The sequence below is a fragment of the Eubalaena glacialis genome, chromosome 5 (genome assembly GCF_028564815.1).
Source record: "Eubalaena glacialis isolate mEubGla1 chromosome 5, mEubGla1.1.hap2.+ XY, whole genome shotgun sequence".
Taxonomy (NCBI): Eukaryota; Metazoa; Chordata; class Mammalia; order Artiodactyla; family Balaenidae; genus Eubalaena; species Eubalaena glacialis.
In genome coordinates, this window is record NC_083720.1 from 111481666 (window position 1) to 111506348 (window position 24683).

Below are 24683 nucleotides of genomic sequence, written 5' to 3' on the forward strand. Positions count from 1 at the left end.
GGTCTTCGTTTCTGTGCGAGGGCTTCCTCTAGTTGTGGCAAGTGGGGGCCACTCTTCATCGCAGTGCGCGAACTTCTCACTATTGTGGCCTCTGTTGTTGCGGAGCACAGGCTCCAGACGCGCAGGATCAGTAGTTGTGGCTCACGGGCCTAGTTGCTCCACGGCATGTGGGATCTTCCCAGACCAGAGCTTGAACCCTTGTCCCCTGCATTAGCAGGCAGATTCTCAACAACTGCACCACCAGGGAAGCCCTGCGTTTTATTTTTAGTAGTTGTCTTATGGGTTACAAGATGCGTCTATAAATGGTCACAATACAGTTGACACTGTGTTGTTTCACATTTAAAATAGAAACCTTGTAACAGTATAGTTCCATATACTCCCTCATCCATCACGCTGTTGTTGTCATGTATATTACACCTACATATGATATAATTTCCACAACACAGAATTATAACTTTTCTTTAAAGAGCCTTTTAAACTTTTTGTCTTAGACTTTTAAAGAACTAAAAGAAGAAAAGAATAAACATTTATAGTTTTCTTAGATATATATACCATTTCCAGGGATCTTCATTTCTTCCTATAGATCCAGATTACCTTCTAGTGTTATTTCCCTTCAATCTTAAGAACTTATTTTTGCATTTCTTGGTTTGCCAGTGATGGATTGTCTCAGTCTTTGCTTATCTAAAACATATTCACTTTATCTTCATTTTTGAAGGATGGCTTAGTTGAATATATACTTCTTGGCTGACAGTTTCCTTCTCCTATTCCCAGCTCTTTATAGGTTTCCATTGTTCCTGGTCTCTATTATTTCTGTTAGGAAATCAGCAAAAATTTATTTTGCTATCCTCATTATACAATGTTTTGTTTTTTTCTGGCAGCTTTCAGAATTATTTTCAAGATTTAGTCTTTTTTCTTTGAATTACAACAATTTGACTATGAGGTACCTAGGTGTGGTTTTCTTTATATTTATCCTGCTTGGGTTTTGTTGAGATTTCCGGATTTGTAAACTGATATTTTCCATGCAGATGGGAAGTTAAATTTTTTTTTCTGTTTTATTTTCTTTCCTCTTGTTTGTAATTACATGCACATTGAAATTTTTGATATGTCTCACTGATCTCTAAATTTCTTTCATGTTTCTTCAATCTTTTTTCCCTTTGTTTTTTTTAGATTGAATAAGTTGTATTGTTCTGTCTTCAAGTTCACTGCCTTTTTCTACCATTCCTGATCTGCTGTTAAGTCTATCAGTGATTTTTTTTTTTAATTTCAGTAGCGTTCAACTCTAGAATTTCCATTGGTATTTTTTTGTATTTTCTGTATCTAATAATAAGATACCCCATCTGTTCAGCCACTATGTATATATTTCTTCCTAAGTGCTTGAACATATTTATAATCCCTACTTTAAAGTTCTTGTTTGCTAATTGTAACATCTGGGTCATCTCTGGCTTGGTTACTATAGACTGCTTTTGTTATTTTTGTTTTCATGAGTATGTGTCACCATTTTTTTTACTTTACTTATTAACTTTTTGATTGACTACTGAACATTATGAATGATATGTTGTAGAGATTCTGGATTCTGTTATGTTCCTCTGAACATGTGTTCTAGCACACAGGTATTATGGCTAGACTCAAATTCCCAGCTCTGTCTCCCTTGCCATGGACATTGACTGAAATCTCTGCTTAGTTTTTTTCACTTTCTAGCTACTGTGATTTTACAGGACCCTCTGAGGTCTTTCCCATGCCATGCATAGATGAGCCAAGTGTTTGAGGTGGATTTTATATGCAGATATTGGGGTTCATACCTTCTGCAGCTCTTCTCCAAATTTACTGGCTGATCTTCTAGTCCTAAACTCTATCTTCTGACCCCTCAAGCCAGTCTAGTAATGCTGCAGCCTTCTACTAAGCTGCACAGTTGGGGGAATTTCCTCAGGAAGAAGGCTACTAACTTGCAAATCTCCTTGGGTAAATATTCCCTTCTCAGGGTAGCCTCCAGTGTTTGAGCCCTTCTGCCATCTGCCCAGATGGTTTCTCTCTATTGCTTTTGACATATAATTTTCTTTGTAAATATTATGGGAAAGAAAATTAAAATTTATTATCTATGCAAAAAAATCAAACTTCTTACATTATAATATCATCACCTTTAGATTAGAGTATTATTCTATAAAGAGATGTTTAATTTATGCACACAAATATAATTACTTCATTTCAGATATAATAATTATTTTAATTCAGATATAGGAATTTTGAGGAAAACTAAAGTGTATGAAATCTATGTAGTATTTTATCTAAAATATTTGGAAGTAACTGTCTACTTGGTTTTATAAATTGCTTTCATTTTGTAAACAAGTAATATTTGTTTGAAACTAAGGGTTTTTACCTACTATTTCCTTTATACTTTCTAAGAAAGTATATAATTAGGGAAAGAGATGTCAAATATTTACCTTAAATATTTCTGAGATTTGATTTTAGAACAGCAGGAGTTTTGAAAATATAGAGGTTTCAGTTAAAGAACTGGAATAGCTCTTAGTGATCTCTTTTAATGATCAAGATATAAAGGCTTGAAAGTAAAACATATTATAACCTCCTTTGACTTACTTTTGGTGTTTAGCAGAAAACTAATAATGCAGATTTCAGAGTTATGAAGTAGTTTTAATAATCCTATTGCCCCCCACAAATCTTGAGAACTAAACTTACTAGTAAATACATTTTCTTTAAATAGGATGCATGGTTAACAAGTCTATCATCATCATCCCTTAAAGAAAGTCTCGGAAATTCCTCTTCACCAGGATCTGGGGAAAAAGCCTCCATTACAGGTGATTATATCAAATTATTCTACCTTATTTTATTTGTGAACTCTGTATTGCTTAGAATGCTATTTGTAAAAGAAATAATACTTTACACAGTTATAGGAACAATATATGTTTGTGTTTGCCTGAGTTTTAATCCCCAAAATACAATTTATTAACCATGTGATTGTAGATGCAGAACTTGATCTCTCAATGCCTCAATCCCCCAAGTTATAGTAAGACCAATCTCATAAGCCTATTGTGAAAATTAAGTGATACTATGCATTTTAGCCACTAACTCAATTCCTGGCACAAGTAGACTATTCACTAAATGTGAGCTATTATTATGTAGGTGTTGCTGCAATAGTCAGCATAATGGTTAGGTGAACTTTTAGAGTGAGACTAAGCTGGATTTGAATCTAGGTACAACTACATGAGAAAGTAACCTTTCTGGCCCTGTATGTTACTCTTTAAAATGGGCTTAATAAGAGTAGGGTGGTTGTGAGAATTAAATTAGTTTTAATACATGTAAAGCATGTAGAACAGAACCATCGTTAGCACATAGTAAGTGTGAGGTATGAGTAGTTAATATTGTTTCTTTCCTTAGTCTTATGACATATAACTTAATGAGAGCTAAAGGCATAGCTGATTTTAAGACTGGGATATATAACTTACATTTATTAAGTGCTTACTATGTAGTATAATTTTTGTCATATTACGGATGAGAAAAACTGAAGTGCAAAGATATTGGGAAACATACCCAAGGTCAGTGATGGAGCCATAATTTGAATCTTTGGCTCCAAAGTCTTTGTTCTTTTCACTGAGTACTTTGATTAACAGCTCTAAAGAATCCATTAATGATACTTTGAATCATGAGTAGTCTCCAAATATGAATGTATAACTGGAATTATAAAGTGATATTATATCTAGCTTACCTCAAAACGAGTTCCCCAGAAATGGCTGTAATGAAAGCCTCGTAATTAAGACTTTGACAGTAAAGATACAGGTTGGCCAGTAGGTGGATCCTAGTAGAACTGAAAGTTGATGATCAATGCAGAAAGCACTGATTTTCTGTTGAACATTCTAAAGTGTGGTAGAATCAGAATAATAGAAGTAATTCTGTAAATGCGAAACTGAATCCTCCATGCCAGAGCTTAAGCCTGTCCCTTGAGCACTGAGAGGGTAAGTACTAGGCCTTCCTTTCCTGCCCTTTTGGTATCAGAGGCAACACTGCATCTTAGTGGGAGTAAAACTCTAAAGGATGGCTTTATTCTCTGTGTGGTGGCCTCTTCTAGAACTGCATTGATTCTTGGTTCTCTCTACATCTGTACAATATTATAAGTGCATTGCTAGTAACTGTAGTATCTTAGAAATCTGTGCCTCTTGCTCCAGCTAAGAAACACAGGCTTTTGAATAGAATAGATATTGCCATTTCACTTACTTGGTTTATACACCAACAAGAGCTTGTGGCGTGTCTATGGTTTAGGGTTGTTATTCCATTTTCTAAGGTGTGTCAAATGCTTTAGTAGATTTAGTAGCCATTTTTTCTTTTGTAGCTCACTTGGGGAAAACGTTTATTCAAGTTGAATATGATAGTTTTCTCCATTTATTATTTTGCAAGAAAGAGATTATAGACAGTTTTCATTTAGCAGAAAGCAAATGAATCTGTTATCCACCTTATTAATTCAGAAGGGAGATTTAGTTCTGTTACTCTGTCACAAAATAGATCAGAATGAAGAATGCACTGAAAACAATAATTCCTTGAAATCAATTGAAAGTGAAAAGAACTCATTTTTGATAGACTTTGTTACTGCACTTGAGAAACCCAAGGAAAGTCAAGTGACTACTGGTGACCTTGAAGAAGAAAAGGAGAAAGCTGAACTGATTATGAATGATGACTTAACAGATGATGATCCACCACTATTTCAACTTCAGAGTATCTTATGCACTGAGTCTGCAAAGGTATTTATATAAAACCATACTTTCTATACTATAGCTTAAAATTCAAAATAGAACTTTTAAATATTTTATCTTCCATGTTAGGTACATCTGAATTATCTGTGGAAATAATGGTATTATACTGTCAAGTGATTCTTATTCAATAGAATTTTAACTTCAGGGAAGGTTTGCAGTGAAAATAATAAAACCCAACATTTCATTAAAAGTTATCAGAAGTATATGATCATAATATACTTTTAAATGTTTCAGAAATACATACCCAGAAGTGGATAGGTTTCTATAGGTCTTCATGTTATAAAAATGCAGCTGTCTGGAATAATTTCTAAGGTTTTGAGTTAGTGAAGGATATTCCTTTGGATATCATTTTTAAATATTTTATAAATTTTAATAAAAATCTTTAAGAAAAGTTTATCAACATCCATACCTATTTAAATGGATGGACAGGATCATTATCAGGAATATTATTATTATTACCTTGAGAACCAGATTTGTGATATGTAGGATTACTTGTCCCTACACTACATTGCACCAGAGTATTATACTGTTAAAATTTATGGGGAGCATTTTTAGTCTTTATTTCTCCTAAATTTTCTTTATGCAGTTTCTCCTGCAGTTAATTGGTGGCTATGTATACTTATTACTAGGGAAGATAACAGTTAGCTGAAAACTTGTGGTTGAATGGGACTTTTATAATACAGAGTATAAGCTTTTATTAAATTTTATGGAGAAGGTTCATTAAGCCACATTCCAGGTATATTGTCCTTAACCAGTTTCCTTAGGAAAAAACACTAATGCCAAGTTAGGGATGTGTTTACATCTGCTCTCACTTTAGTGTTAACACCCATCTGTCTGTGTAAAGTAGAAGAGTTATTCCTTAAAAGGAAGAAGGGTATTCTGGAATTTATAGACAGGTCTTAGAAATGTTTAACAGAGGTAATTCTAAATTAGAACAGGTGATTTATATATAACAAGTAAGATTATAACATATTTCTTTTGAATGAATCCTTGGCCTTATTCTTACCCTCTACTGAGTGATCTTAAGTCTGATTAATCATTCCCCTCTAAGGTCTCTTTGTTGGATTCTCCCCATGGAATAAAATGCAGACTCCTCACCACTGGAGATCTCATACGATTCTTCCCGGACCTTATACTCCTCAGCTGTCCCTGCCATTCACTGTGCCTCAGCATCTTTCACCTTTTTTGGTTTCTCAAAATTATCAAGCTCTCCATAGAACATCATGTGGCCCTTTGTTATTCATCATTTGTCTGAGCTCTAATGTCCAGCCTTCAGGGAGGCCTTCCCTGATCACATTCATTATTGTGGTTCATCAACTCCTCTCTGTCACTGTCACTGGACCCTAGTTTATCTCCTTCATGAGTGACATTAGTTTACGTGTTTATTGCCAGTCAACCTCCCTAAAATGTAATATCCTTATTTGTTCCTGGTGACAGCTATACTTGACACATAGTAGATGCTTAAAAAACATCAATTTACTGGAAGATTGGCCTCTAAGTCTAACTGTGATAGATACAGTGAGTAATCCATTTTTGGCTTTTTCTATTTAACAGAAAATAATTGAAGATAGAAATATGAAGAATAAAAAGTCAACAAATAATAACGCATCCAATGCATCTGGCAGGTAATAGAGTTATCATTTTCCCTCAGTTATGGGTTTACATTCCAAGAAAACTAGTTTTAGTTTAACTTCTGTACAGTAAATTTCATTTGGTGTTACTTAATTTTCTTCTTAATGAGAAGAATGAAGTAGTTACTTCATGGTAAATCCCCCTAGTTGAATATATTCATTTATAAAAAGGAATTGATTAAGGATCCTCTATGTTCTACATTGCTCCTAGGATACAGTTTCTTTCTCCTATTTTTCCTGAGACAGTAGATATACAGTGGTAATAAAGCTGAAGTTCAGCATTCACTTTCTCTATTAAATGTCTTTGTCTAACACATGAAAAATTGTACTTTAAACTTAGAGGTTCTATGGACTAAGTTGGTTTATTAAAATGATAAGAACTCATAAGTGCTATTCAAAACCTTCTGAATCTTTTAAATTATCATTAGTCAAATAGAACAGGGGTCAGCAAAAGTTTTCTGTAAATTTACCAGTTAGTACATATGTCAGGTTTTGTAGGCCATATGGTCTCTGTTGTAATTACTCAGTTCTGCTGTTGTAGCAGGGAAGACACTGTTGGCATTATGCAAATAAATGAAAAAGCCAGGGTGCAATAAACTTTATATACCAGAATAGATGGGGGGTCAGATTTTCCCACCAACCCTGAAATAGAGGTCACTAGTCTAACTTTATATTTAAGATGGTTTATGTAGCAAAATAACATGAGAAACTATTAAAACTTACTTATTAATATCATCTTTTCCCATGTAACTTGAGTCCATGTTTGTTAAAAATGTTTTAATTACAAAACCTAAAAAGAAAAATTACTTTGAAGCTATATAACTTAGAGTAATAAAATTTAAATTATGTTGAATAGGGGTCTTTGTATGCTAAGAACACATCATTTTCAAAGTAATTATAATTTATTACATTATGATGTAGTTTTCAAATATAGTATTTGCAAAATCTAATGAATCTGTCTTCTACCAAGTGCAATTGTAATAGTTTATCTTGATTCATTTGGATCTTTTCAGATTAGTGACCTCTGAGTTCTTAAAGAAACCTGGTTCTCTAAGGAGAGCTCCGTTGACAGTTCCCACTTCTCACTATTTAGGGACTTTGAGAATCTTGGACCAAAAGCCCTCACAGAAACAGAACACAGAACCTGACAGAGCAGATAACATAAGGGCAGCTGTTTATCAGGTAAAAAGGAAAATTTTTTTTTAAAAATTAGAAGAATTAATCACTTACATAAGGTTTGTTTATCAGGAAATAAAATGACCCTGTCAGAAATGATGATTTAATGTTTAATTTATTTCCTTTATAATACCTGAGCAATCCAAAGCTTTTTTTTTTTTTTATACTAAATTATCTCCTCCCAGGCTTTGTTTAACTGATCATAGTTGTTTTTAAAGAAAGAGAATATGCCATGGCAATTGATAAAAATACAGCAAAAGCAAAATGTAGTTGAGGTACACCTATGTTCTATACTTTTTCTCCTTAAAGTTTATATAGTTATGAACAAAAAGGGTTTTAATTTTTTTTTCTTTCCTGAGACTTTCTGTATTTGAGTTAAACTTACATAGAAGAAAGCTGTCCTAATTTTTTCACAATTCCAAAAAAGAAGTCTTTTTTTTTTTGTCTTATTTGTTGTACAGAATATAGTACACTTTGGAAAATTATCCATGTGAATTTCAGAGAAAAATGTTAATATATGTAGTTTTACAGAATATAGTACACTTTCAAAAATTGTTGTACAGAATATCGTACACTTTGGAAAATTGTCCATGTGAATTTCAGAGAAAAATGTTAATATATGTAGTTATTATATTACACATTATATTACACATATATAAATCATATATACACATGATTTTCTTAATTCTTGTTCATCTTTACATATTAGAATATTATCAGAAAAAGAATGATACCAGTGCATATAAAATCTATAAGTTTTATGTTTTGCTTTTTTAAAGTTTTAATCATATATTTCAGAAATAAATAAGAATTCTAATTCATTTGCAAAACTTTGAATATCATATAGCCTTTTTCTTGTTCCCACAGGAGTGGTTAGAAAAGAAAAATGTTTATTTACATGAAATGCACAGAATTAAAAGAATCAAAAGTGAAAATTTAAGGATTCAAAATGAACAGGTATTCTGAATATAGAAGTGAAAAATATTCTGGATTTTTAAGTCAGTAAAATAGTCTGAATGTTTAATATTTCTAAATCAACTGTTTTTTAAATGGTGAAATAAATTGTATATAAAAGAATTGATTTCTGATTTTATTTCTCTGGTACTTTATATATTTTTAGTTTGATATAAATATATTATAACTATTTTACATGAAAACATGGATGCAGAGAGATTTTTATTATTTATATGTGAGCAATAGCTTTGGCACTACTGATTATGAACTTATTTTTTCTTGTGACCGTGTACCTATTTCATTCTTAAAAATTGACTTTGATATTACAACTTAGCCAGGAATATAAAGGGTCATCAGACATTAACATTTAGTTTTCCCCTTTTCTATCTTGAGTTTTGTATGTATCTTCAAGACCAGCCTCTACCTGAGTGTTTGCCCCTATCCTTCCCACTGACTGGAGCTGGGCTCTCATTTCAGTCTCTCCTGTACTTCACCCTCTGCCTCTAACTCCTGCCTACAACATGCTCCAGTTCTTTCCCATCTTCTAAAGTAAAATCCCTGAAAAAACCAAAAGAAAAAAAAAAACAACCCTTCATTGTGCTTTTAATACTACCATGGATAGAAACATATTTCCCCAGTGCACAGCACTGTGTGGAGCAGCCCTGCAGGGGATGTGCCTGGACACTGGCACTGCCTTTGCAGCATTATCTGCCACAGTCAGTGCCAGATACCTCATTTGCTCTTCACAACTCAGTGAGGGAGTTCATACTTTTATTTCTAAATTATGTTATCTCTGTAATAAAACTTTATATCATTTAATGCTAAGCAATATTATAAGGCAAACATAGAATATTATGGGATTAGATTGAAGTAAGTAAAGTAATAACATACTTGCTATATGTTCACCTACATATTTTCTAATCTGGCACATGTTTTCAACACTTGGGATATGTTTATGCAGTAAGAATTTTATGCTTTGATGTCGGTCAAAACTCAGGGTTAAAGCACAGATCTGTAGTTTATCCTGTGTGACTCAGCCAATTTACCTTACTCTGACTATAACTTTACCTTTCTGGCCTGCAACTTTCCTGATATTTTTCTTGTAGTGCAATATTGCATTATGAGCACTTTGCAGTACCAATTAGCCTTTTACAGTTTATTTTCATAGCATTTGTTCAGTATACTTCCAAAAAAAATTCCTTCCTATGCATGGTAGTAGACCAATATCTGAGAAATGCTTAAGAAAGACATTTTAAAATGCCGTGAATAATTCAGATAATATTCTTTATCAATTAACTTCTCTAAATCTATTTTAAGTAGATTGCTTTGAAACATAATTTGATGAATATGAAGGGAATTAAAAATAAATGAATGTATGTATATCTATATCTATCTATATTTGTCTATTTATACATATACATATAACTGTCTATTATTTTTCCAAAATAGAAAAGAGCTGCTAAGAGAGAAGAAGGCTTAGCATCATTTGAGGCCTGGAAAACCATGAAAGAAAAGGAAGCAAAGAAGGTGGCTGCAAAAAAAAGGCTTGAGGAAAAAAACCAGAAGAAAACTGAAGAAGAAAATGCTGTGAGAAAAAGAGAAGCACTGCAAGTATGCAATGGTTTTGAATATCTTAATTATTTTTAAAATATTTGAAAATTAATGATTAACTGTGTTTTTACTATTTTATTATATTCACATTAAATAAGAAAGTAACTCTGAACTTTTTCAGTCTTTTGAAAAATGGAAAGAGAAAAAGATGGAATATCTTAAAGAGAAAAGTAAAAAAGAGAAAGAATATGAAAGAGCAAAGAAACAGAAAGAGGAGGAAACTGTTGCTGGGAAAAGGAAAGATAACTTAACTGCTGTTGAAAAATGGTAATCCAAAATAATAAATGTTTTGATAGATCTTAAATTAGTAACTCTTTAGGCTTTTCTAAAATTCATTTACTTGAATGTTACTAATGCACTCAGTCTCATTATTGCAAAGACACATTAGGGAATCTTTATTATATATTCTCCTTTAACTTGCCCATGTTTTGACTATCCTACATAGGAATGAAAAAAAGGAAGCTTTTTTCAAGGAAAAGGAAAAAGAGAAAATAAATGAGAAAAGAAAAGAAGAACTGAAAAAAGCTGAGAAAAAAGATAAAGATAAACAAGCTCTTGATGAATATGAAAAATGGCTGGTAGGTGTTATTTGTTAATGCACTGTGTCTTTTTTTTTAATTAATTAATTAATTTATTTTTGGCTGTGTTGGGTCTTCGTTTCTGTGCAAGGGCTTTCTCTAGTTGTGGCAAGCAGAGGTCACTCTTCATCGCGGTGCGTGGGCCTCTCACTATCGTAGCCTCTCTTGTTGCAGAGCACAAGCTCCAGATGCGCAGGCTCAGTAGTTGTGGCTCATGGGCCTAGTTGCTCCACGGCATGTGGGATCTTCCCAGACCAGGGCTCGAACCCATGTCCCCTGCATTGCCAGACAGATTCTCAACCACTGTGCCACCAGGGAAGCCCTGCACTGTGTCTTTTAAATGTACTTTTTCTGACTTTTCTGTCCCTAATTCCAGTTCTATTTGTCCCATGCCTACTGACTGTTTCTACCTGGAAGCTATATTGTTGAATTCATTCTCTCCTACATATATCATAATTTATTCGATCTACTCATTTCTATTAATGATTCTACTATTCCTTAAAACACTCAGGCTTAAAACTAGTCATAATATTGTTCCTTACCTACATCCCCACATTTAGTCACTTACTAGTCATGCCTATTCATCCTTCACAATGATTCTCCTACCTAAAATTATAAAAAGCTGACAAGTGTATTACTGAAGGTATACCAGGTTAATTTAGGTGGAACTTGGTCCCGACACACAGTAAAATTGTATTTAACGACAAAGTTATTCCATTTTTCATTTTCTTTTGATCTTTCTGATGACTTCAAGGAGAAGGTCTTATTTAAGTGATTTTTTAATGAAAGCAATCAAGTATGAACGTTGGGAGAAATGATATCTAGCAGGACTTTATATTCTTTGTTTCAATGTACTTATGTTTATAGTTACTTTTAGTGATGGCAAGCAAAATACTGTTTTCTGTTTTAAAATATCAATATAAATATGTATATTATTCATTTATTTTTGAATAAGTAAATAAATAATACATTTCAGATGCATAAGTACTTTATGTGAATAGTTAACACATTCACATGATTCAACAATCAAAAAGTGCAAAATTTCTCCACAGGGCTTAGGGTCCAGTAGGGTTTCTTATCAAACTTTTTTTGATTTCATGTCTATCAGCAAGTTAAAAAAATGTCATCCAGAGTATTTTTTTATTTGCATTTCTCTGGTTAGGATTGAGCTTGAGTATCCTTTCATTTGTATGAGGATAATTTGTATTTTTTTTCCTGTAAAGTGTCAATTCATAAACTGAACATTTTTTCATTGGTCTTTTTCTTAGTGATTTCTAGAAGCTTTTTTATGTACTAGGGAAATTAGCCTATCATTTCTGATATGAGTTATAAATTTTTTCCAATTGTATTGTTGGTCTCTCAACTTTGCTTATATCATTATTTTAGTAAATCTATTTATTTATTATTTATTTTTGGCTGTATTGGGTCTTTGCCGCACACAGGCTTTCTCTAGTTGTGGCAAGCATGGGCTACTCTTCATTGCGATATGTGGGCTTCTTATAGCAGTGGCTTCTCTTGTTGTGGAGCATGGGCTCTAGGGTGCACGGGCTTCAGTAGTTGTGACATGTGGGCTCAGTAGTTCTGGCTCATGGGTTCTAGAGAACAGGCTCAGTAGTTGTGGCACATGGGCTTAGTTGCTCTGCAGCATGTGGGATCTTCCTGGACCAGGGCTCAAACCCGTGTCCTCTGCATTGGCAGGTGGATTCTTAACCACTGTGCCACCAGGGAAGTCTTATATCATTTTATTCCATGAAAAATTCAATTTTATTTTCAGATGTCAAATCTATCAGTCTTTTTTTATGGCTTCTGATTTTCAGGTGTAGTTGAAAGGACTTTCTCCAAAATTTAGGGTCAAAGCTTCCATTTTTCTTCTAATGACTTTATGTTTTTAATATCTTAACATTTTAATATTTGCTCTACTTAGAATTTATCCTAGTGTATGATGGGAAATATGATTCCACCTTTATTTTTTCCAAATGCATCTTTCATAAAACAGCACATCTTTTACCCACTGATTTGAGGTACTGCCTTTATTATATGATACATTAGATCGTTCCCATATTTTCAGGTCTGTTTGTTTCTTAACTTTCTGTTCCATTGGTCAATCTCACTGTACATATTCCAGTACGACACTGTTTCATCATCAGGACTTTATATATTTTCATATATGTTTGGGTTAATCTCCCTTCATAACTCTTCATTCAAACTATTTCTGAATATTCTTGGGTTTTTTTTTTCCACATAAATTTTAGAATCAGTAGTAGCTAGAGACACACACAGGACCCAAAGCAGGCTATTTAAAGATAGGATAAAAAGATGTAACACTTAGGAATAAACTTAGGAAATGTGCAATACCAATATAAAGAAAACTTTAGAACACTCCTGAAGGACACAAATGAATACCTGAGAAATTAGAACAAAACTGTCCTTGTATAGAAACAATCTTATAATGATGCTATAAAGATGTCAGTTTTCCCTGAAGTAATTTACAAATTTAATGCAATCCTAATAAAAATACCAACAGAATTTATTGTTGTTTATGTGTTGACTTTAGTACTGCTATAATGCTAAATCCATGCAGAGAAACAGTAATAAGGCGATCAAAATTGGTTCAGTTGTTTGAATGAGGATAGTAGTGTTCTATGATGATTTCCTTAAACTCTTAAATAATGCTTTGTTCTAAGAAAAATTAAAAATCTTCTTATATTAAGGAGACGTATGCTAATTCTGCTAGTATCTTTTAGAGTAGTAACTGAATGTAAATGTTTCAGTTTTCAGTTTTATTTTCACATTGTCTTGAAAATGAGATAGAATTTCCTTAGTGACTAAGTCATAGTTAGGTACACAATGTTTTATTACAGTTGTTAGTCACTTTCTCTTTCTAATCAATCCTCTGGAAAACAAAAACTCATCAAAGACCTAAGACAAAATAACTTGTTTTGGTATACAATATATCCCTACAATACAGCGCTACCTAAAAAAAAATCCATGTACGACATGTTACAGCTCTATTCCCCATCTTACCAATTTCTTATTGAAATTTGTTTGCAGAGAGAATGGAAAAATACCCTTATACAGAAGAGCTAATTACTTCAATCTTCATGTAAAGTAACATCTCAAAATTTTGATGTACAACCTAGTTTGGGGAGTGAGCAATTGATGGGTCACTGTTTTAGGTGAAAATTGTAGCCAAAGATCAGGTAAGATGCTTCGTCAAGCTGGTTCCCAGATTAATTCATAGTTACCTTTAATAAGAAAATAAGCAAAAGATTCAGACTCCAACAAACAACAGACAGAAGGACTTTTTAAGAAACCTCTTTTAATTATTACTCAAGATAACATTGATTCATGTAAATTGATATTAAGGTTGATAATTAATTGCCTATTTCCTGCCCTGACTTTTTAGCACCTGCCGGTAAACTCAAGGTTGCTTTCAGTTCCTCTCTCTCCCTATGTTAAATGGAATAGACAATGAGGTTTTTTCAGTCAGTTTCTGAGGACACAGCATGGTCACTGCTTTTCTCTCACCTAGCTAGAGGGCCTGCCTCTCACTAAAGTAATAAGATGATTGACCGTGGTCCAATTACAGCTTTTATTTTCTCAGTTAGGATTCTGAAAGGAGGTTCTCTGTTTATTAGAAGTAGCAAGGATGAAAACATTCTCATGATGAAGAGCAAAATGTTAAGACAAAAAGAAAATTTCACACCTCTCTTCAATCCTTTTGTTGTATGTGAATAATTGCATGTTAATGGAACCTTACATTACCATATTCTCCTTGTGACATTATCAATTCCATTTATGTACTGATGAAAGAAGCATAGACACCTAATAATTTACCAAAATACCACTCCTCCCAAGCCATTCAGCCTGCAGAGGCAGGGTTGTCCAAGTGTTCCGTGACACCATTGCTCTTTGGAATACAAGGAAACCACTAAACTTTATAGTTTTAGCAGAAACTTGAAGAAACGGAGAGACAGTCCAAGCTGCAGGATGAAAGGCCAAATGCTATTAACATTTCAAGTATTCCTAGATCATTGTTTAGATTTCATATTAATCCTCAGATAGTCATTTCTTGGAAGGGAGTATAGCAGGGAAGCCAAATGGTTCTAAAATTCACCTGGTATAATAAAAATGTGAGACTATGGAAGATAATATTTTCAAAATAATATGAAGCGGGACTGTACCAATCAAGCAATGAAATATGAACTTACCATTTCACTCTCCTGTGAATCTGCATTCTTCTACCCTCCTGGATTATTCCCATCAAGTCTCAGGATAAGTAATCTTAATAAACATAAACTCTCTTAATTCTTCATTTCCCTCCAGCTATGATCTCATCTTTTTAAATAGCTAAACTTCTGGAAAGTTTGTTACACTTCCTTAGTTCTTCATATCCTTTTCATCCTCAATAAACCCCCATCTTATCCCTTTTCTGAAACTAAACTTTGAGAGTTACGATTTTGCTAGAGCATCTAGCCTATGGTATTTATGTATTCTTTTCTGCCCTGTTTCCTAGACCTCTAGGCATTCTGCACAGTTGATTTCCCCTTCCACTTGAGCTGTCTCCTCCTCTGCTGTCATGTTCCTCGGTTTACCTCTCAGCATTCTGCCTTTCTCCTCCAAATCACCTGTTGACAGCTCTTTTTTTTTTTTTTCAAACCTGTGTTCTAAATGTTACCGTGGCCTGCTAGGCCCCGTCTGATCTTACATGTATACCTTGTCATTCTCATCTGGGACCCTGCTCCCATCTCCCGACAGGCTTTATTCACACTGGCTCTCTGGCTTCCTCTCCCATCCCAAGTTTTCCCCACTTGTCAGAGTCCTCACACACACTCTTCTGTCTGCGTGGGGTGCCCTCCCCTCAGTGCACATCACCAGTGGCTCCTCTTACCCATCACGTCTCAAAGTGACTTTCCCTGAATCCACTTTTCTTTGAAAGTAAGTACTTCATTTCATTTTTTATCAATCACAACAGCTTGTTTATATGTTTCATAGAATTTCACACAATTTGGAATTATCTGTTGTTTATGTACTTGTTTATTAAGCGTCTATTTTGAAAGTTCCCTAAAGGACAGGAACAGTAACCTGTGTGTTTGTATTTCATAATCACTTCATGCATTGCTCCCTGTATACTGCTTGACCCAGAGTAAGATCTCAGTGCTTAACATTGAATGAATGAGCACAAATTATAGTATAGTACAAGTAGAATAATAGCCTCAGAACCTGTTACCTGTAAGGATGTATTATATAATAAAGTAACACAAATTAATGGATGCAAGGCAATAACAATTGGGATTATTTGTGACATTTGGACATAAAATCACTTCAAACAATTCCTTTACTGCAATACAAACTTCAAAAGATTTAAACATTAAATATAAAATGCCAAACAATAGAATACATCATATTAATAATACAAAATAAAAAATCAGTATAATTGCTGGCTGGAGGGTAATTTCCTACAACTTTGGAGAATAAATCATTATTGTCCAGCAAAGTCGAACATATTCATACCCTACAAACTGGCAATTTCATTCCTAGGCATATACTTGGAGAGAAAATCTTGGCTTATAAGCACAAGGAATCAAACAGGGATATTTACAGCAGCATTGTCTTTGTGTGGAAAAAACATTAGAACATCATGTCTTCAACACCAAAATAGATTAGTAAACTGTGATATGTTGATATACCAGAATTCTGTGCATCAATGAACTAGAGCTACAGCTCCATATAGATGGATCTTAGAAATATGGTCATAAATAAAAGACAGATGCAAAAGAATATATAACATGGTACCTTTTAGCATAAACTCAAAAAACCTGCAAAACAAAATTATTTGTTGTTTGGGGATGAATATGTGTGTGTGATAAAGGTATTAAGGGATGCACTGCAACTTAAGCACTAAATTCAGTAATGGTTATCTCTGGATGGTGGAGAGAAAGCAGGTGTGGTGAGGGAGTGGATACAAGGGCTGCACAAGTATTGGTCATGTTTTATTTCAAAAGGCAGGTAGTGGGTACACAGATTTTGACTATATTACTCTTTAAACAGTTTAGTTGTCTATGGTTGAAATATTAATTTTTTGGTAAAAAATTAAGGACTAAAAATAATGTAGATAAAATGCTACAAGGATAATATTTATTATATGAAAATATGTAAATTGCTAAAAATTACAAGCACCAATACCCATACAGTTAGAAGAGCCAAATAATAGAGCAAAAACTTCACAAAAGCACTAAAGAAATGAAAATGTGCTCAAGCTCAATAACAAGCAAAGAAACATGAACCTCAATATTCAAATATTTCTAAACACTGTGAAGTATCGTCTGCTGCCATCATGTATTCAACCTTTGCACCCAGTAAATTTATTTCTGAGACTCTGTTCTCAGAAAGTCATCACTAACTTCTAATAATTATTCTCTTTGAATTATGGGATTACAGGTCTTTTTTTCCTATTTTACATAATTCTTTTAAAATATTATCACTTTTAATATTTAAAAAATTAAGTGGTGCGTTAACGCCTATTGATAGTATACTCATAAATTAACAATATTCCCTAGCTGCTATTACTTTATAACCAATTAAGCTAGCAAATGACATTTAAATACCTTATAATGATTATTTTGTTCTTCAGCAAGCAACTTGATTTGAAAATAATGGTCATATTTGTATATAAATTTATATATAAATAGTTTTCTATTTTCTCTTTAGGAAAAAAAAGAAAGGAAGGAAAGAATTGAACGAAAACAAAAGAAACATCATCCCTTTCTTGAAAATGAGGTACTTCCTCCATGGAGCCCTCCAAGCAGAACTGTGTTCTCAAAAATGTTTTGATAATTCTTATTCTTGCATTATTTAGTTATTTATCAATTCACCAATTTTAGCCAAATTAAATTTAAAACTATTAATTAAATTATTTATAGTTAGAAGAGTCTATTTTAATTAAATGCTGGTCACTTCTGCTGACAATGAAAAAGATGCTTTAGAGTTTAATCAGTGAAAGCACTGAAAGCATTTTTGAACTGTAGATAAACTGCTTCAAATGAAGAGCTAATAATCAGATTGCTTTTACCATTGAAATACATAACCCTTTATCATGTCCTGATAATTCTTATAGTCTGATGATCCATGATCACTTTCCCTAACCTGTGCATGTTATTTAAGTATGATTATTCTCCAACATAAAAAGAAAACCGTCTAGGTACCATAATCATAGAAATAATTGATTTTGTAAATGATTGCACATCTAGAGTCAGGTTTTAAAATGAATGGTCACTGGGGAGTATGCATATATTATTTATTCTAAAACTAATCTTTAGCTCAAAGTAGTTGCACTGTGCAAGTTAGAATTTTGGTCAACTGAGGCAGTAGTTCAGTAGAATCATCCAATCACTGAGGCATTTTATTTAAGAATGTTGCCATATGTTTTAATACGAGTATACTTTACCTGTTCCTGCTTAAGTGACAATAATAGGCACTTTATAATGAGCAGACTTCTGAAATGTGTCTTCCTAAATTCTATCTCATTTTACTATTTCATTGATATCAAAAGATGTCCATTTCATGGTAATTATATACATTACTTATGGAAATTCCACAAGAGTCCAAGGTCATTATCACTATTATTATTTTCCAGACTAAAGCCATAAAGAAGATAATGGCAATTTTTGTCCTCTTAGCTAATCCAGAGTCATCTACATTATATTTAGAAGACAGCTGTATGGGAAGGTAATTTGTAGAAAATGTCCAAAGAATCTATTTATTTATTTGATCTCTGCATATCCTCATTAATCGGACTCATACTTGAACTGGTCAACTAGTTTATCACAGACCAAATGTATGCTCTCAGAGTTGAAATGCTACTGTAGCCAATGATGCAATGCAATGATAGATGAGAAAAAAGTTACTATTTATGAAGTACCTGTTGTATCCTCTCTACTAGATCTTTACAAGTATTATTTTTTGTCTTTACAACAACTATTCAGAGTACATGTTATTAGCTTCATTTTGCAGATAAAAATACTGAGACTCAGAGAAATCAAAGAACTTGCCACACATTTAGCATGTGACTGAGCTGGGATTAGAGCTGATGAAGTCTCTCTACCTCTAGAATTCAGATGCTCATGTTCATGCTCTCATGTGACCTCAGAGAATTGTAAATTCTGTCAAAACCTCTGTATTATATCAACCTTAAAAACACATTTTACTTCTCAGATCCTAAAATCATGTATTGTTATCCAGAGATTATCTTTCCTTTAAGAAATAGCTGTTTGTTATTAGAGACAGTTAACCTCATTAGATCTTCAAAATAAAAGAAAAGAATTCATAGTATTTAAGGAGTTAGTCAAATGCCCATGTCTAGTATTATAATGTGAGAGCACCCAGCAGGTTATGGAATTTAGGCTTTCAGACAGTTACTCAGGAGGTTTCACACTCTGAGGATTAGCTTTCTTCCTGCAGTGGATGTGCAAGGTAAGAAAGGTGTTGTGGATCACTTTGTAAGATCACATCAGTGCTACAGATAAATTTAAAAATTTCATAAATAAAACTGGAAGCCTTTTTATACCACTGGAACTAGGAGAATCTGTCATGAAATTGAACTAATTACCATCAGTATCAGTATGGGATTTAGGGCCTCCTTTAGTTCATTCGTTTGTCCCCCACAGTACCAAGCAGAAAAGATTAAGTGTTTATATTGTATTGAATTCTATTCAGAGCTTAAAAGATATTTGCAAACTCCAGGGAAGTAAAAGGAAAACTAGAAAAATGTACAGCTACTTTTATGAATGTGAGATCTTAAGTGTGTGTGTCATAGATTTCACATTAAATATTGACTTAAGCATTCTGAACATTTTCTTCTTATTTATCATGCATAGTGGATTAACTATTATCACCTCTGAGTTGTGAGAATTGAAGTTAGTTAATTAATATAAAGAATATGGCACATAAGAAAAAGCTTAATAAATGTTCATTGTTTTCACTTACTTCCTACCTTGAGCCGTTTGTTTCCCCACCTCATGTTTGTGAAAAGGTTAACATGGATGAGGCTGATAATGATGAGTTAACATTGCATTTGGTTAGCATATAAGAAGAAATCTCTGCTTTCCTCGCCAGTCTAGGTTGTAGCACTCAAGAGAGAATATAGAGGTGACCTGCGTTTGGGACCTTCTAAAAAGAAATCTAAATACTAATTCCTTAGCATTGCTTGTGAGGTCAATGAAAAGGGAAATTGAGGTGTTTGCAAAGACCCAACAAGTCATTTCCCTCAAATGGGATTTTCATGTTACTATGCTAAATAATATATTATTTCCTGTTTACAGCAAGCTGTGCTGATTGAATTGTCTAGTTGAATGAAATCACCTCTTTGCCTATAGCAGAAATAAAGCTGAGTTCTCGGAGCTGGATGAAAATACAGTGCTATTTACTTTCTGAGATCCAAAGGGAGAATCAAGCCAGGTAATATTCTCCTGAATATATTTGTCTATTTAATGTGTATGCTTTCCCCATATTTCCTTAGAAATTATCAGATATCAATATCATTAACTTTCATTAAGTTTTTGTTATAATATGAGGGAATGTTAATTCAAATTAAAGACACTAAAAGCCTATAGATTTTCAGATTAAACTTCTAGTTGTGTAAACTGTATTGAGCACTTGAAGAATGCTGACACTTAAAGTAAATAGGAATTTAATGAATATTTTAAAACATTACTGAAAACAATTTCCCTAGAAATTTAAATAATAATACTAAAAAATAAAATTTTATTCAGAAATGAAGTTTCATAATAACCAAGAAAATTAGTGACATAAATAAAAAGAAACAATATGGCATTTTAGATCAGTAGGAGGTTAAAATTTTCTTAATGTAAGAAAATAAGAACTGTTCAGGGATAACAATATTCCAGTGGTTTGTATTGTACCACATTTTGAAAATGTTAGTAGTTCATTTATTGTTTTATATAGTATTGAAACTGATATTTTTCATGTTGCCAAAGCAGTACCTGATAGTAGTTAGACGTCCAAAGGTATATGTACCTTAGAGTTATATAACTATGAATCTGAAAGGAATTTTAATAAGCCTGGCCCAGACTTATTTCTAAATTGAAGAAACTGATTTCCAAAGCCTCTGACTTGCTCAAGCTCACACAAATGACCATAAGAAATCTAGAGTGACAGCTCAGGTATCAGGTTTCCCAGCTGTAGACTGTCCACCATTCCACAATTTTGATAATCTGATAAAAGTTTTGCACTAACTCTTGTAACTGTGGTCATTATTAATGTCATTGATTTTTATCCTCTCAGATGTGCCCTTGCTCTTTCACGGCCTTCTCCATAACTATCCACCAGATCAGAGCTGTTTGTGCACCTACACTGTCACTGAAAATGTGGGGAAATACTGACGTTTTTTAAATCCTGAGTCATGGGCTAAGATACAGTAGAGGAAAAGAATTTTACAAAATAGGAGAAATTGATGTTTGTCAAAATAGCTCCCAAGAATAAACTAATACAGAAAACACATTTTCCTGATTTAATTTTGACTCTGCTTTCAATAGTGCTCTATTAAAAAGTATTTAAACCCATATGCCTCCATTCTACACAAAGCAAAGATACTATCAATTATCCTGTTTCCTAGGTACACTGGCTGACAGAAATAATGAATACTATGTAACATTTAACTGAAGACTTCTCTGAATTCTTTTTACTTTAAAATTTCATGTGATTTGGTTATTTTGAAACATGTGTTACATGTAGTTGTATAATGTTAACTTGGGTCAACTAAATTCTTGGTATTGGATTTAGGATGTTTTAAGAATTATTTTAGGAGATGTGTTTAATGTCTGCTTTTTAGTAGCATATTTTCATGTAATGTTTAATTAAAGTGAACCATACAAGATTTATTTTATTGGGTGATATTATTTATTGACTGTGCCCAAATTTATTTCATAATGACAGAAAATATGGTATGAGTTTTATTTGTGGGCTAAAGGTGAAATAATCATACTTTGTTGATATATCTTTTATTAAAAATCATTGAAAATTTGGATATAAAACTTTTTTACTTAAAACACTACACAAATTACAAAGGTAATGTAAGTATATAATTATTAATAACTAGAAAATGCAAATAGCAAAAATTACCCACATTGTCTTTTCCCAAAGACAATCATAGTTAATATTTTGTTTTCTTCCAGTTTTTATTTTCTAGTTCATTTTCCTCCATACATGAAGTTAAGCTGAGAGTCAATAATGTAGAGGTACAGTCCCCTCTCTCTTCCCTTCTCTCTATTTTTCTCTGTGTCTCTCTATTGCTCTACCATGCTGCTATATGTCTGTATACATATGTGTGTAAAGATATGTGTGTATATTATATAAAATACAACACATGCACATACATGCATATATTCAAACATACATATTTTTATTCTTTAAAAATGAGATCAAACTACGTATTTGGTAACCAGATTTTTTCCACTCAACAGTATGTAATGAACATATTTCCATGTTATTACACCTTTCAAATAATCTTTGATGCAACTATAATTTATTTAACCTATTTTTGAGCAATTTGTTTCCTTAAGAATGTTGACTATAATAAGTAATAATACAGTCAACATTCTTGTAGTCAATAGCCTTGTTATTAGTGATGGTAGACCTCATTAAATTTGTGAAATGAAAAAATAATTCAGAATATTTAAGGAGTTGGTCAAACACCTGTATCTAGTATTAAAATGTCAAAATATCTAGTGGCTTATGGAACTTAGCCTTTGAGACAGTCACTCAGGAGGTTTCACACTCTGAGGATTAGCCTTCTTGCTGCAGTGCATGTACAAGATGAGAAAAGTGTCATGGATCACTTTGTAAGATCACATCAGTGCTACAGATAAATAAATTTCATAAGTAAAGCTAGGAACAGATTCATACTGCCAGGACTATAAGACATGGAATGGGAGTTTAATGGGTACAGAATTTCAGTTTTGCAAGATACAGAGTTCTGGAGATTGTTTGCACAACCATGTGAATATCCTCAAAATTATGTAACTGTACACTTAAAAGGTGATTGCATTATGTTGGGAAAGCTTATGTATATTCTAATATTTACAGTTAAATAGATTGAGCCCTATCAAGAAAACTCTTTTCTTTTTTCTTGGTGTCCTTCTTTTAAGCAACAACAATGAAAAATAAAAAAATAAAGAAAGAAAGAAAGAGAGGAAGGAAGGGGAAGAAAGGAAAGAGAAAGAAAGAAAGGAAAGAAAGAGAGAGAGAGAGAGAAAGAAAAGAAAGGAAGAAAGAAAGAAAAAGAAAAGGAAAGAGGGGAGCCAGACTAGGGCTCACTGGCTCATTCAGTCTAACGCAGTGGTCCCCAACCTTTTTGGCACCAGGGACTGGTTTTGGGGATGACAATTTTTCCACGGACTGGGGTCGGGGATGAGGATGGTTCAGGTGGTAATGCGAGTGATGGGGAGGAGCAGATGAAGCTTTGCTCGCTCACTGGTCACCTCCTGCTGTACGGCCCAGTTCCTAACAGGCCACTGACAAATACCAGTCTGCAGCCCAGGGGTTGGGGACCTCTGGGTTAAAGAATGAATCCTGAGTAGAATTATCTTTTAACTAGGGCTGAAATTCAAATATGCCCAAGTGTGGATGCTGAATCCAGACCCTGCAGCTGTGCCTCGACCCTGATGAGTGGAGGGAGTGGTCACTCTGTAGATACTTGTTTCTCAGTAGATCTAGAGCTCAGAGTTACACTTTTAAAGCTTGTGATTGTGATCTCCACAAATGCTACCAGATGTTGATTGTTCCATATCAAAACTGTTAGTTCATCAAGTGGTGAACAAGCTGCCATATGCCAGGCTCTTTTGTGAAGCTTTTGGGATATGGCAGTAATAGACAGACATGGGAACTTATATGCAAGTTGGAAGGAGACAAACAGAAATCACTGAACAAATAAACAAAATAATTTTAGTCTGATATATTCTATGAAGAAGTTAAAATAATTTAATGTGATAAAGCATGACTGGGATCTAGAAGATTTTTAGCAAATTTTTTAGCAATAAGAATAGAGGCGGCATCTCTGAAGAAACAATATTTGAGTTGTGACCTGAAATGATGAGAAGACAACCCCAGGATGACTGTTGGAAGAATGGTCCAAGCAGAAGGCACACTGAGTGCAAAGGCTTTGAGGAGGGAAAAAGCCAACATTGCTTGGTGATGAACAAGGAGCAGAGAGTAAGGAAATGAGGCCAGAAAGGTACGTAGGCTCTAGCGTATGCAAAGAGTTAGAAGCCATTTTAAGGAGTCTGAATTTAATTCCAAGTGCAATGGGAGGGTTTTAGTTTGAGACCTAAGTGATCTGACATGTACTTTAAAAAGTTCCCTCAGGCTCCTATGTGGGGGATAGCTTGTTGGAAGATTTCTTTCCTGTCCTGGTAGGGATTGATGGAGACTTGGTCTGGGGTTGTAGCAGTGGAGGTAATGAGAAGTGGTTGGATTTAAGATACAGTTAGGTGGTAGAAAAATAGACTTTTCTAATGGACTGAGTAGGAGATATGAAGGATAGAGAAAAGTCAACAACGACTTCAGGGTTTCATCATAGCCTGAGCCAATGGATGCATGATAAGCATGAAGGTGAAATATTTTGGGGTGTGAGGGGTGGTGATAGATTTGAGGGAATTGGTCCTAGACATTTCAGAGCCTAGTGAAGAGATTAGGAGAAAGAGATGCTGACTGACCTGAGTATATGTCTGACTCTGCTTGCTCCTTAATTAATGTATACCATACAAAACCCCATGACACAGTTTCATTCAAGGGGCACTTCAAGCCTGGGCCATGATCTTTACCAGGATGCAGTCATGTCTTATGACAACCTATGCCTGGTATTAAGCCCAATCACACACAAGTCCAATAACCACTTCCCTTGCTGTTTGGTGAGTCTTTTCTGCCTTCTCCCACCATATTTAGTAGGGGCTACTTCAGTA

The 24683-nt window shown here is 33.7% G+C and overlaps 1 protein-coding gene across 1 annotated transcript in view; it reads left to right on the forward strand.

Moving 5' to 3' along the window:
• Positions 1–17573, forward strand: part of MAP9 (microtubule associated protein 9) — a 38916-nt gene extending 21343 nt beyond the window's left edge. The window contains exons 5-13 of the mRNA XM_061191579.1: positions 2717–2810; positions 4510–4745; positions 6312–6382; positions 7402–7570; positions 8432–8521; positions 9968–10129; positions 10251–10396; positions 10575–10707; positions 17419–17573. Coding sequence (XP_061047562.1) covers positions 2717–2810; positions 4510–4745; positions 6312–6382; positions 7402–7570; positions 8432–8521; positions 9968–10129; positions 10251–10396; positions 10575–10707; positions 17419–17541 — 1224 coding nt within the window. The 3' untranslated portion in view covers positions 17542–17573. The remainder of the gene's footprint in view (positions 1–2716; positions 2811–4509; positions 4746–6311; positions 6383–7401; positions 7571–8431; positions 8522–9967; positions 10130–10250; positions 10397–10574; positions 10708–17418) is intronic.
• Positions 17574–24683: the final 7110 nt, after the last annotated feature.